Raw genomic sequence first — 15,073 nt, 5'->3', positions numbered from 1 at the left:
CTGTCTATTTTTTAAAATCAAATACTTTAAAAGTGCAAACTGGTATAAAAAATATAATGTGGTAATTATTTTATTTGTATCTTAGAAAGCAATAACTAAAGTTACCAAAATTTTATTTGATTGGATCCATTTTGAGAGTTAAAATACTTTTTGCAGATATCTGAAATTGCAAAAGCTGAAACAGAAAGAAAAGCAGAAGCTGAGAAGGCTGAGTAAGTTACACAATTCCTGTTTGATTCCTTGCTAATTCCTAATGCTAGGTAATTTGCCCAGAAAGAATCCAAGCAATGCTCAGTATTCAAAACACTTTATGTACACCTTGTCTCATCAGTTTTCTGAAAACCAGCAGTCCCTGAGAAGCGGCAAAACCATCTCAATAGGCAACAAAATGGTAATCTGATTTTTGTGGCCTTTGACAATTCTGCATATATAACCTGTGGCCATTGTCTTTTTAAAAAGTCCACTAACCACCTTTAAAAATGAGCACCAGTCTTGGAAAAAACTCTGCAACTTGTCATTATTGCTGTCTACACTTCCACTACTACCCACTATAATTTTCAGGCAGTAATAGTTTAAATAAATATTATTAATGCTGTTTATCTGTTTTCAAGTGCCTTCTTACATTTTATTGTTACAGAATTGTTTTGATATGATCTGTCTCTCTCTTCAATCCCTGCAGGGATGTTAAACATCATTTTCACTGTTTAGAGCACTTCCAGTAATTAAAAAGTGCACTTCAAATCTTCTATGGCTTTTTTGGTACCACGTATCCAAAGAACGTGTTGATGAGTGTTACTCAGTATGAAGATAATAACTAAGATACGCAATTTCTGAAGCTGTTGTTTCATCTAGGCCATGTTACATTATAATATTAAGTTGGTTAATCTTTAAATTGCTCAAATTACACCTTTTAAAAGTTTTGTTAAAAAGATATCACTGCTGGGCTTTTTTCTTTGTTGACTGATTTTGGTCTCCTGATTTAAACACTAGTGGCATATTCAGCACAGCTTCAGTGAAGCAATTTCTAAGTATCTAGGAATTTTCCCAAAATCTCCTGTGCCACTCATTTTTTCTTATTTTTGACTTGTTCACTCTTTTTTTTTCATAAACATTATCTCCTTCTACTTCTGTAATTTTATTGGACTTGTTTTCCTGATTCCCTGTTGCCTTCTCTTGTCTGCCATGCTTAATTCTGCTCTGAAATAATTTTGCAGCATATTCAAATTGCCTTCAGCTTAAAAATCTAAGTTTAATGTCTTATATTCTGAGGCTGCAAGAGGAAATTTTTTTGGTAGAAGATAAATACATTCTTGGACACCCATCATATGACTCCTACTGCAGTAGTAGAACGATAAGGCGAACTACATACTGCATTTCTTTATCCTCATGCCTTAAAACTTTCAAGCACTTCAGTATTCTTTTACATATATGCAAATTCAGTTGTGTTTTTTTTTCACTTTTTTTTTAGTTTAGTAACTAAATTCCCCTATTACTATACGCAGTCTTGATACTTAATTTTCATAAAGGCAATTCAGTGGTACAGGAGGAATGATTGTAATCTACATACTTCATAAGGTGTGACCTTCTGAAGTAAACTTCCTTCTTGTTAGTCATTCATCTCTGTAAGAACAGTGATGGCCTTGACTGAAATTAATTCATTTTATGGTACTGTGATTCAGGTATGATCCTGTGTACCAAATCCCAAAAGCCTTATTTCTCTTTTTCAGCTGCAGGCTCAAAAAAGTATATGTGAACTCTCAAATTTTTCATGTTACTTGTATTGGGTACATATGTACATCAATGGTTTTCGCAAACATTATCCTGTCTGTTTTTTGGCTTTTTACTTCATTGATCTCTGCTCAACAACTCTATCTGTGCATATCATTTGAAACTAAGGTCACTTTTTTTACTATGGTTTACTCTCTACCTCAAATCTTAGAATCATTTTTCTCACAGTATCAGAACTAGCTTTCAAAGGCAAACTTTCTGAATTGGGATTCTTTCTAAAGGAATGCATTTACAGTACAGAAGTTTGGCTAGGTATTTTTGTTTTGATTGCCTTTCTTCTAGCATGGAAGATGGTGAAAAACAAGATAAAGCAAAGGAAGTACAATCCGAGCAGCTAGAAGAGGGAAAAATAAAGAAAAAGAAGCGAAGGCATGGACAAAAGATTGAGAAACCAGAGGCTGTAATGGCTAACTTCTTCAAAGCTTTGGAAATTTATCAAACAAAAATGCTTGTAAGTTTTTCCTAAATTATTTTGGTCATTGAATTTTTATTTATGTACTATAGAACTCTGATATTGAAGGGAGAGACATCATCATAAAAGGAACATTGGCATGAGTTTTCAAATGACTGGCTGTATTCAGTCCATTGTGATTTTTATAATACTTTAGAGAGTTATATACATAAAGTCTTTATGTGTGTGATATCCCTTATTTTGGTCTAACAGGACAGATTAACCTCCTGAGCTCGTTTTGGGAGCTCCCTATTTTCCCTAATCTAACTTCTAGAATCTGTAATTCTAATTTCTGTGAGATATTTCTGTATTCCTAAAAACATCAGATGATGAACTCTATGAATCTGTCTCACGTAGTTTATTGCAGTATTTTAGCATTCCTATGCCAGACTTCCTTCTAGAAAGTTTTCCTTATTTCGTTATTTCCTTATATCAGTCTCCCCTGTTGCAATTGCAAGGTGCTTTTTAATCCCATTTACCATGAAATGGCAGAATAGGCTGCCAAGAAATGCCCTTCCTTGTTATAACTGGTGAATAAAGGCAACACAATTATGTATTTATTTTCTTAGAAACTTTCTTACCTTGGTATTAGCTAAAGGCTGCTTCTAATTTTCTTATTTTTTATTTTTTTTTTACTTTCAGCACTACTTGGCAAGAAATTTTTATAACTTAAGGTTTCTTGCTCTGTTTGTTGCATTTGCCATCAACTTTATTCTTCTATTTTACAAGGTAAGATTATACATTGTTCTTTAAATAATTTTTTTTTATTTAATAAATATTTAATGATCGTTTCAGTGCTTGTTTAATAAAGTCCTTCAACATGAACTAAAGCATTTAGATATGAAATAGTTAGTATCTTAAATTTTGTAACTAAAATTTGTGATATTAAACCTACTCGGTTTTTATTTTGTTCAGGCTAAATGAAAACATTTATTTCATTCCTCCATTATAGTTGAGCTTGTGTTTCTAGGCATTTTTTCATTTACTCATAGAAATCTGTTACTGTTTGAATTGTTAATCTTGTCATGGGAAATTTGAAATCCAACTAAAATAACTCAAATGTCAAAACTGTTGCATTTTTTCTGTCATTTGTTTTAAAGATACTGTGAGACTTCATCTGATTATTCTCAGTGGTTATATTTCTGTTTTTCCTTAAGAACCCTACTGACTTCAGTTGGGTTTGACTGATCAGAATAAGATTAATATCTCAGTTTAACTACATCAGCTCATATGTTTTAGTTATATTTAATTTATAATTTTTTTTTCAGGTGTTTCAGGCTCAGGGGCATGTTGTTTGCTTCAATTTATTTTTCTGTGAATTTATTAACCCGTAGTGAACATAAAATGTGGTTTTTGTTGTTGCCATTTTCCCCATTCTCCCATTTCCATGTGGGAATATAATTCAGCTTTCATACTTATTTGTTCCATTTTCTTTGTTGTCATTGCCAGCATGGTTGTTAGTGACTTTTGATTAAGGTATTTCTGTACTGAGATTGAGACTTTAATTGATGGGTACAAGCAGGCACAAGAAATGTAAACCAAGAGAGGCCTTTTCAGAGTGTTTTTTCTATATCACCAATGAAGAAGGTTATATATCCATACTTTAAAATTAATCTTAGTTGTTTTTTCCTGAATGTCATGAGTTGCACCACATTCTGGTGTATAACCCAGTGATACAAATCAGAACATCTTCACTAATTTTATTACAAAATCTTCACAACCTCTGTCCATGAAAAGGAGTAGAATTCACTAAAGAGAACTCCCATCCATAAAAGCCTCAGGTTTCTTTCCTTTCCTTACACATTTGAAGTCCAAAAGAAAAGTCCTCTAAGCTAAGTCATGAAATAAATTACAGACAATATACAAGTCAATATGAGAACTTTGTTAAATTTTAGACTCTAGTATTCAGGAACAATATAGATTACAAAACAAACCCTAAATTCAAACATATTAGATAACCCTGTCATTGTCTGCTTCTTTGAAGAAAATATTTTGCATAACTTTTTCACTGGTGGTTTGTGCTTGAATTTCTCTCAGGTGACAGAAGAGCCACTTGATGAAGTAGATGAAGACTCTAATCTCTGGAACTCTTTTGATGAAGAAGAGGAGGACGAGGGCATGGTGTTTTTTGTTTTAGAAGAAAGTACAGGTTACATGGCACCTGCTCTCAGAGCACTGGCAGTTATTCATACTATCATCTCCTTTGTCTGTGTGATTGGATACTATTGCTTAAAGGCAAGTTCTGAATGTTATTTTTCTAATGTATTATTTGTTGAGGAACATTGTCAATGTACTGAAGTGATTTTTGAGCTAATACGGGAATACCTGTTTGTACCTAGTTGTCTTACAAACGCTCACTATTGGATATGCAGTTGTCTGTTTTCCTCATTTACTCAGTCTGGCAGAGACTGAGTTAGCTTTCTTCATACAAGAGCATGTTTTGGATTTGTGGTTAAATCAGTGTTGCCGACACACTCACTTTTTTGGTTATTGCTGAACAGTGCTTGCACAGTGTGAAAGCTTGCTCCTCATTAGCCACTCTGTTCATCCTCCACTGAGTACACTGGGAGGAGGCAAAGGGTTGGGGGTAGGGGGTTGACTTCCAATGTCGCCGCTGGTCAGAGACTCTCTAGGTCTTGATTTGCTTGTGCGAGGTGTTAGTGTGATGTTTGGTTTTATATGGTATTATAAAGGGTATTTAATACTGTAGGTAGATATCATGGTTTCTAAAGATATGTAAGCCATGACAAAGGTGTCCACTGCCATTTTCATAGGTTCCGCTGGTTGTATTCAAGAGAGAAAAGGAGGTAGCTAGAAAGCTGGAATTTGACGGACTGTACATAACTGAACAGCCATCTGAAGATGATATTAAAGGACAGTGGGATCGCCTAGTTATAAATACTCCGTATGTAACATTAAATTGTTATATGTAAGCTGCTTATAAACATAGCTCATAAAGCCATTGATCTAGAATTTTGCTGTCCACCTGTCACTTAGTTCATCTAAAAGAAAGGCATTTTTTACCTTAGTTTTGATGCTACAGCAGTAGATTCTGATGTGAAATCCTGCATTATCTGTTTATTTAACAAATACCATCTTAGCATGTATATTCCACCTCTTTTTAATTTTTCTAGAATTTGCAAGGATTGTGCACCTTCCCTTACAAGCTCTCTTCAAGACATTTCACATATTAGTCACTATGGAGAAAGCTTTAAGAAGATCACTTCCTTTTCAGTGACTCAATTTCACATTCATATTGTAGAGCAGCATTCTCCTGCCTTTCTTTCCCACTTCTTTGTAACAAAATTTTTGTGTGAAAAGAGAAATAACTAGTGGAAAATAGCAATCCCAGAATTTGAATAGGTCTGACAGGAATTACTGTCAGGTTGTGCGCACTAGCAAATACGGTAGCAGTTACACACTGATTCTAGGAGACTCACCTGCTCTGTGAGTGAATAATACAAGTATAGGCACGAAAAACATCAGTAAGCTCCAGCAGTCTGTAGAAGCAACACAGACAACTACAGCAAGTCAACTCTCTTCTCTTGAAACAATGTCTTATCTACAGGCTATTTACTCTTTTGAAACAAACAGAATCACATTTTGGTACTAGTATACCTAGGCTTAGATTACAGTCTTTCCCTAGTAACTGGGTAACTGGAGAGCTTTGCTTCATTTCCAACTTGTTTCTTTAGCGATTGATGGCAAGCTATCTAAACATCCATTAAGTTTATTCTCAACAAAACCAAGCATGAATTAATGAGATATATTGTCAGCTTATCCCAAAAAGACATGCTGTACAGCTTGTTCTCCACTAATCAGACTAATCCTTCCTTCTCATGTGAACTGACTTGAGGTTCAGTGCAGGTATTGTACCATCAGGATAACAACTGCTGGACAGTGCCCAGTACTGTGTATATACTGAAATGTGCATTCCAGAACTGAGTAAAAGAAGTAATTAAAAAGGCAAAAGAGGTACCCTGATAAATGCAGCACCATTAGATGTTTTTGGTGAGAGAGAAAGACGCAAGCTGGCTACATTAGAGATATGTTTTGCTTAAAAGTCAGAGAAACAAAGGAAGGAAATGACACAGATCATTGTACCAGGAAATACCATCTGAGTCACTGAAACCATTTGCCTTTATCTGGAGTAACTTCATTCAGAACTGAACTTTTTTATCCTTCTGCATATTTGCTAACCTCCGTGTTACATCTAGGAAGTAAGGAGAGAAAAACTTTAAATTTTGTAGTGTTTCTTGCTAACTGGCATTCTTCAAAACAGACATAATATACAGCAAGACTGTCAGAATGAGGGATGCCTGGGAACTGCTGTTCATAAGACAGTTTAAGCAAAATGGTTTTTATGATCATGTTAACGATCTGGGAAATGTCACTGACAAGAGAGAACACTTTGTTCTTGCAGGTCAAAGCTGATGTATTTCCCAGTGCTGTTACTGTTAGCTCTACCTTGTCTTGTTCCAGGACATCAGCTCCAGTAATGACAATAAGATACACCTGATATTACCACTAACCCGGTGTTTGCCAAATGATCTTTGCAATTTTATGGGGTTATTTTAATTTTACTTTATGTTGGCAAACTATCTACTGGTTCCCAGGAGTTCAGCCTCTATTTGAAATGTAATCCAGTGAATTTAAAAGTTATTTATGCTACAAGACTTATTTTCCTCTGAAAATCATTGTCCATATTGATTGTATTGCTAGAAGCAATGACGTGTTTATTTAGGAGATGAATGATATTACACTGACTACCCTGCTATTACGGAGTCGTTAGGCTCGCTAGGTGATAATATTTAGCCTACTGTCCTCTTGTAGCCAGTTGTGTTTATGGATGGGAAAAAGAAAAGGAGATGTTAGGGGGAAGGATGATTTTGCAGTAAATGATAACTAGTAACAGCTGTTGTCCATGTAGAAAGAAATTGTTCTTGTAATTTGAAGCACAGTGCGTGAGTGAATGAAATTGTACTAGAATCTGCAGCAATGGACATAGTGTTTTCTCTTTTCTGGGGGGTTGTTTTTTCCTCTAACAAGTTAAATAACTTGAAATATCTTTGCCTATGCAGGTCCTTTCCTAATAATTACTGGGACAAATTTGTAAAACGGAAGGTAGGGTTTTTATATTTCTATTATGTTAAACATGGCAATAAGCTACTATTCAGTTAGCTCAAATATCTATGTGTAATATACTTCTGTAAACATATATATACAAATAATTGAGAACTGAAATTTGTTTTATGGAAGTCACTGTGGTGGCAAATGTCTCGGTGAACAGGCAGCTGCAGCGTAGGTGGTAGGAGGGAGGAAGACAGAAGGCTATGGTTTCCTTCCTAGACTCAGGCATTCAAAATAACTTTGTGCTGTCAATCAGCCACACAGGTCTAATTTAAAGTCATTGTCATCTTTAGGATACAAAGCCTCCTCATCCCCCTAAAAAAAGAAAAAAATGCCAGCTTAAATGATGGCAATTTATACATAAGCTTTCAGATAACAGCCTTTAATGCTTCTATTTTTCTTCTATATGCTCCCCTGCCTGGCTTCCCTGGAGTTCTGACTGTTCTAGTAGTTAACTGTGAAAGACTTTATTTAATTTCTGACAACTGCTGGCTTAAAGCAGGGTGAATGTCACTGAGGACTTTCCCTAAGCAAAAGTTTCTCTTATTCCATTTTTAGGTTATTAACAAATATGGAGACTTATATGGAGCAGAGCGCATCGCAGAACTTCTGGGTTTGGAAAAAAGTGCCCTTGATTTTAGTCCAGTGGAAGAGAGCGAACCAGAAGAGGCATCTCTTGTGTCCTGGTATAATTTCTGAACTTTGCAGACACATTATGTGTTGGCACAACTTCACTGTCAAAGATTTAAACCAGATTTTATATTGAAACCGTAGTGATGTTTTCCTTGGCATGGAAAATTCGAATCGAGAAGTCTTCCTAGTGTGGAAGTAAAATAAAAAAGCTTTTTGTTTGTTTGTTTGTTTGTTCTAAAACACGTATACTTACTCCTATAAAAGTTAGAAAAAAATCGTTACTATGATGCTGACTGATATAGTTGGCCACTCTTTTAGTTTAAACAATAATCAGTGCGGCATTTAAAAGTTCCTTAGGTGTTAAAACAGAGTTAGTTTATAAATCAAAGGACTGGAAAAGTATTGATAAAAAAAATATCTATATGCTAGGTATCTAGAAAAAAAAGTCAGATATGTTTTCCTGAACAAATCCATGAGTGAAGATCAGAATTTGAAAGTATCAAAGTCCCAAATGAATTAGGCTTCTGCAAGAGTTTGATTTCCTCGCTACTTAAGGCACACAAGAATAAAGATTTCCATTTGCATGCCATCTAATGGCTAATAAAATATTTAGAATCGTGCAGAAGGCATTACCTTTTCTCTTGGTAATTCTGGCAACATTTTACACTAGACAGAACACTTACCTCTTAAATTCAAACAAATCAGGTTCCACATTTCACTACTTTTAAGACATGTTTTAATTTTTGTAAGTGGAATACTGTAGTATTGCTCTACTGAAATTGTTCCAAGAGTTTCAGTGGTTTAGAAACTGTGTATGGGTGCTCAGTTAATGAATACTCTCTGAAAAATGAAGCACCTACATCACTCAAAAAATAACAGCTAATGTGTATCACTACCTTCAGCAAACAAATGTGATATGCCAAACCCAGTTTGTTGTTTACCCCTATAGAATTCAATACTTAATTTTAACAGTGATGCATATCAAAACCTTTGTATTTCCTAGGTTAAGCTCCATTGATACGAAGTACCACATTTGGAAGCTCGGAGTTGTTTTCACTGATAATGTGAGTACGCTTTGATTTACTCTAAACATGATTGTGGCTTCCACCATCTGCTTTTATTTTAAACAAATATACACAAATAATACTGCATTCCAGAGCCATTTTAAAATAGTGGTTTCTGTGTTGTAGCAAACTGCTTTAATTTATGCTATATTTTTCTTTTTGATTCAAATGGGTATTAAGCACTTCCTCACCATTAATACAGTGTCACCATTCTGAAAGTTAATTGTACATTCATTTAATTTCATAGAAATCAATCTAGCAACCAAAGGTGTCTTTTCTAAATCAAGCACCATCTATAGGATTTTTATTCTTGAATCATCTGTTTGCTGTGGTTGGTTAATTCTTTTCTTTCATACCTTCTCCTTTGGAAGGACCACACTTATATTAAAATCCCCATTTTACATGAACCTTCTTTTTGCATCCTCTTGAATATTCCAAAACAAACAAAAAGGCCAAGGTGAATCAAGAAAAGATGTATAAATTCATTGTGCACTAAAAGCACACTGAGCCATTGTCCTTCAGTAAAAGCCTTCACATCAAAGAGGCTTCAGGTTCACTGCTTGTTAAAAGAATAAGCTGTATTATGTTCTTTAGGTTTTCTGAGTGTCTTGGTTGATGTGGTCTTGAGACTTAGAGTACAGTGTCTTATGAGTAATACAATGCATTTTCTCTCCTCCAGAATCAGTATTAAAAATTAAAGTTCTGTATAACAGGCTCCCCAACCAAAACAGCTTTAAGGTAGAAGATTTTGATGTTAATAACATATATACTGAAGACTGCATTTAAATATGAAAAGACAGAGGTTTCAGTTAAGCAATAAACACAGTGGAGATAGTAAGAGACAGAGTCAGACAGTGGTTTTGAACATGTATTACATTCAGACTGTGATTCCTTTCCAACCCTAACTATTCTGTGATTCAAATCAGAATGATAATACTGCTTTCTTTCATAAACTGAGTGACTAAAAGCAATACTCTGCATCCAGTAATGCACATTAGCACCTGCTAACATTCTACTGCTTTTCACTTTCTCTGCAGTCATTTCTATACTTAGCTTGGTACACGACTATGTCTATCCTTGGGCACTACAACAACTTCTTCTTTGCTGCTCATCTGCTGGATATCGCTATGGGTTTCAAGACATTGCGTACCATTTTGTCTTCAGTTACTCACAATGGCAAACAGGTTGGTGCTACATGAAAAAGTCTGAAAATGAATGTGTTTGGTAACAGTACTGGAAAAAAAATAATCTTGTGGTACCTAGGAAATACTGGAATTTAATCCATATTAATCATGATTGGATTAAAGAATACATCCCATTATGTCTTCTGCAGCACACCTAATGCATGTTAAATCCTATGAAATTATAATAATCTATACCCACAGAGTGCTGCATCATTTTAGAAAAATACAAGAGTATGAATTAGTGTCTCCCCAGCTCTTTCTCTATGCTCAGTGACTAACTGATTAGTGATAACTAATAAGAATTCACAATCTCTCCTTAGCTACAACAGTAATAATGATCTGGGCACTGAGATTTCAATACTTAGCTAGTAAGAATCTGCTTGCACTCTGGAATATATTTATATGTCACTTCATCATGCAAAAATCAGATTTTCTTTCAGCAGAAATGGAACAATGGAAGTTTCTTCCCTTATCAGGAAAGCAGTTTCTAAAATAGTGCATTTTTTGGAGGGTTTTATCTCCTCTTTTTTCCTCCAGGATGGCCAAAATTAATATTATTTTAAGTGTAGTGACTTATATATTTGCTTTATGAATAAATGTAACACTCAAAACTTGGCATAATTGATAAAACTATTTCAACTCAAGACAGCTTTTAGTATACATTCTGAACAAGGTAAGATTAGTTTTTCTAATCCTGTTGCTTTTCTTCCTAGTAGATATGAACGCTGAAAGCTGCAGATTTTTCAGTTGAAATGTTCACACTGGGAGCATACTGACAGATCTGCAGAAAGAGATAAACTGAGTTGTTCAATAACATTTCTTTTAAAGGAGTAATGGTAAATGTTGTATTTTCAAAAGATGTAGCCTTCATTAACTCCTCTCCAGAGCTGCATCTTCTAATGCTATATCATCTGACTTCAACAATACTCTAGTCTTATTGACTTCTAAACTTTTTCACCCAAGAGTTTTATTTGCTTAAATTACTTACTCTTTGGTTATCTAGTTTATTGATGGGTTAGCTAACCAGCTTTAGAATGGAAAATAGATGATGCATAATGTAAGTTAAAATTATTTATTACTTATCAAATTAACTGAAGTTAGTTTTTTTCAAGTGAGTAGAATTTAACTTTTAAAGTAAATAGTAGAAATATTGCTTCAGTGATACACAGTTTTTATGCATATAGCTCAGAAAGATGGAAACAACTTCAATTTCTTGATACAAAATCCCTTTGATTTTCATGTGAGAGCAGGGTAAAGTAACACACCTCCAAGCAATAGGGAGACCACAAAGCTATTGTAACTCCTGTCTTTAGTTTCCTTATTGGCAAAGGTACAATATGATACATTTTCAATACTTAAGGCAATAACTGAGCTAGCATATCTCTTCTGACGGAATGAAACTGAAACTAACATTGTCATATCTCCATACACAGCTTGTGCTTACTGTAGGACTCCTCGCTGTAGTAGTGTATCTTTACACTGTTGTGGCATTCAACTTCTTCCGCAAATTCTACAACAAAAGTGAAGATGAAGATGAACCAGACATGAAATGTGATGACATGATGACGGTAACTAAAATATTACTGGCATGCTTCAAATTTCATCCTGAATCTTAAAATGGATGCTTAAGATAAAATGATAAGCAAGCAGGGATGCCTCTGATGTTAAATCCATGAGTCTGTTCTTCTAAACTCAGCAGTAGATAGGTGACACTTAAAAGCATAGGAAGATATTCTGGATTTTTGTCCTATATTCTGTGGTCTATGATTTGCTGCAACACCTTCTACATTTGAAGATGGCAAATCCTTGAAGTACAGGGGAGAAATTTCATGATAAACTGGTCAACTCTGCAAAAAGAAGCTGTGTTGTACAGCGCAAACCCAATTTGTTCTTCATGTTTGCAAGTGTGCAAGCTCTTCCTATTCTTATTTCAGTTATATAAAGTATATGATGTTATTAGCACTAATTATAAAAGCCTGCTCCAAACCACTTACAACTAGTAATTTAGTCAAGAAGTAAGAAGTCAAGGGTGAGTAGAGAAGGGAGAAATTAAAAGTTATTTATTACTAGTGATAATATAATGCTACTAATTTCCCTTCTGGCTTCTACCTGCTACCACAATGTCATGTCGTATTAAGACATCATATGCTACAGATACGTATTACAGTTTGAAGAGGTTTTGATTTTCTTACTGTCAACAGAAAAACAGAACAAATTAGGTATTAAAAATGTAATATTCAGAGTTTGAGGCCAGCTAATTTCTTCCATGGAAAAGTCAATCTCTGCCCTGTGCTATAAGCCAAAGATAGAATAAAGCCCCTCAGAACAGAGGTGTGTCACGGACTTCACAAAATGATCTTCCCTATTCTTGGGCTTTCTTTCAAGCACTGAGTGCTAAGTCAGATGTGCAAATGACAATTATGAAATATGCCCAATCAGTATTATTTAACTGGGCCTCTCCAAGTTGGATACAATCATCTGGTCATAAAATAAATGTAGGAGTATTTGGAATAATGAAACTTTATTACATCTATATTACATTTTAAACCACTCAAGCGAGGTAAATAAATCTCAAGTTATGTTTTTAAATATGATTAAACTTGTAACAGCATCTTACATGAACACTAAAGTTGCATTATAAAAATGGATGTATATGTCTGTTTAGTGTTTGCTTAAAAAAGACCAGATTTGTGAGGTTTTATGCTCATTATTTAGCACCAGCATTGATTTCCAATGTGACTTCAGAACACTGGCTGGGCTTAAAGATTTCTGTTGGTTTTAACCCACTGTGTGATTGAAGGTGGTTTACAAGATTCTGTAGCTGACTGATACATGAGGAATGATAGTATGTGTTCTTTTTTACTGTAACTTGTGAAAAGAATCAGCAGAGCAGGATCATTTTTCAATAGGGAAACAAAATCATTCACAGTAAATATATCTGTAATTTTCCTCTTTTTTTTTAGTGTTACCTGTTCCACATGTATGTGGGCGTAAGGGCTGGTGGTGGCATTGGAGATGAAATTGAGGATCCCGCAGGAGACCCTTATGAAATGTATCGAATTGTCTTTGACATCACATTTTTCTTCTTTGTCATTGTCATCCTACTGGCCATTATTCAAGGTACTGTCACTTACCTTGGTAGAGACTGTTGGAATTTAATTTCCTTAAGTTCTGCAATATATTTAAACCATATTTGTGTTTGAGGTAAATGTATCAGTATATTGCTGTAAGGAGTTATTTCTGAGCTGATAAAATCATTAATTCTGAAAGTAATATTTTTTTACTTAATCCATAAATAATGCATTGTCTCAGGTTCTACAAAACGACAAAGCACAAGAAACATAACTCAACTGGGTTACGGTGTTTATGAACACTGTGACAGCTACCCAGAATTGATGAAGTTTGTGCAGGATCACTGTTCTTCCATTGGTAATAACCATTTAAACTTGGAGAGCCTTGCTTGTAGACACTTTCCATACCTTTAGCTTGGAACCACCACAGCTGTCTGTGGAATGGAGACTTTTCCCTTGAAAAAGGGAAAGGACATGGAGAAAGTCACGATGGCCCCATACCCATTTCCTCGTTTCTTTAGAGGACAATCTGCAGTTTTAATTGGTTTGAAGCTGTGGTTTACAGAGAATGAGACCTTCCTTCAATGACTTTGGTATGCAACACTCATTGTATAACCTGACCTAAGGCTGTTCAGAAGAAACACCAGTTTATGGCGATCTGGTGGCAAAGAAAAATGTAATACATCTATACTGAGAAAAAATTAGGAATGTCACAATTCCAAAATGATCCAACTCTATTCTTAGCGTGTTGGAAGTGGCAGAATGCTGCTCAGAATTGGCTGCAGGGGGCCTGTGGGAGCAAAGTTGTCTTTGTGCAACAAAAGCTGAGACGAGTTCCAAGAGAAGGAGAATGAAAATTAAATTCTTTCACAGGAACAAAAGAGATGAGGTTATGGAAGCTTAAACTGACCAAAATATAAGACCAGAAAAGCCTTTTCACTCTGAATATTGTACTTCTATGTAAGAGAAATTGTTCCTGCTAGGAGCATTGCATAAACACTTCAAATATCTGGAAATTGATAATTGTACCTTGAACTTTTCAACCTAGACATAAGTAAGCTAAACTCCAAAGACAATGGAGGATATCTGGCAGACGTTACTTGAAATATGAAAATTGCCAAGTGCGGAAGTGTTGCTACTTTTCTATTTGAAATAGGTCTGATCATTGATGCTTTTGGTGAATTAAGAGACCAGCAAGAACAAGTGAGAGAAGACATGGAGGTATGAGGACGCACTCTACATTTTTCATTATTCTTACTCATCTAGATTGTAAATAGTTAAAATAGTGTCTTTGAGATAAAATTGGTTTGTAACCACAACTTGTGTTTCTAGACCAAATGTTTTATTTGTGGAATCGGCAACGACTATTTTGACACAACCCCACATGGCTTTGAAACACATACGTTGCAGGAACACAACTTGGCAAACTATCTGTAAGTATATTTTACTACTGGAATTACAATAAAGAGACCTTTCCACTCCAGAGTAATTTAGATCCATGCATTGCTGACAAAAAGACAGAATTCTGTAGAACTGGGGAGTATCTATCTCCATTCTTTCCTGATCTCCCCTCCTCTACTCCATACCTATGATTACCTTCGACATGCTCATCTTATACAAGAGCTGCCTTAGTGGAATAACGTGTGAAGGCACATTAACTCCTCATTCCTCTCAAAGGAAATCCAGGTATGTGGAATGATAAGGAACAACAATTTAATAATTTGGGTTAGTTTGGAAGTTTTGATTGTGACT

General features: G+C 35.0%; 2 protein-coding genes across 2 annotated transcripts in view; one reads left to right on the top strand and one right to left on the bottom strand.

Moving 5' to 3' along the window:
* The window catches only part of LOC134163987 (uncharacterized), a 612,365-nt gene that overhangs the window by 124,143 nt on the left and 473,149 nt on the right, over positions 1 to 15,073 (bottom strand).
* The window catches only part of RYR3 (ryanodine receptor 3), a 225,138-nt gene that overhangs the window by 206,981 nt on the left and 3,084 nt on the right, over positions 1 to 15,073 (top strand). Inside the window, exons 90-102 of the mRNA XM_062619313.1 lie at positions 157 to 212; positions 2,071 to 2,239; positions 2,882 to 2,968; positions 4,277 to 4,474; positions 5,014 to 5,144; positions 7,321 to 7,363; positions 7,928 to 8,055; positions 9,006 to 9,066; positions 10,104 to 10,250; positions 11,684 to 11,818; positions 13,214 to 13,370; positions 14,478 to 14,542; positions 14,654 to 14,754. Coding sequence (XP_062475297.1) covers positions 157 to 212; positions 2,071 to 2,239; positions 2,882 to 2,968; positions 4,277 to 4,474; positions 5,014 to 5,144; positions 7,321 to 7,363; positions 7,928 to 8,055; positions 9,006 to 9,066; positions 10,104 to 10,250; positions 11,684 to 11,818; positions 13,214 to 13,370; positions 14,478 to 14,542; positions 14,654 to 14,754 — 1,478 coding nt within the window. The remainder of the gene's footprint in view (positions 1 to 156; positions 213 to 2,070; positions 2,240 to 2,881; positions 2,969 to 4,276; positions 4,475 to 5,013; positions 5,145 to 7,320; positions 7,364 to 7,927; positions 8,056 to 9,005; positions 9,067 to 10,103; positions 10,251 to 11,683; positions 11,819 to 13,213; positions 13,371 to 14,477; positions 14,543 to 14,653; positions 14,755 to 15,073) is intronic.

Source organism: Pezoporus occidentalis, unplaced genomic scaffold (assembly GCF_034315485.1).
Source record: "Pezoporus occidentalis ecotype Australia unplaced genomic scaffold, CSIRO_AGI_Poc_V1 ctg21, whole genome shotgun sequence".
Taxonomy (NCBI): Eukaryota; Metazoa; Chordata; class Aves; order Psittaciformes; family Psittacidae; genus Pezoporus; species Pezoporus occidentalis.
The sequence above is the reverse complement of the archived record's forward strand: the minus strand, read 5'-3'. Positions and strand labels throughout refer to the sequence as shown.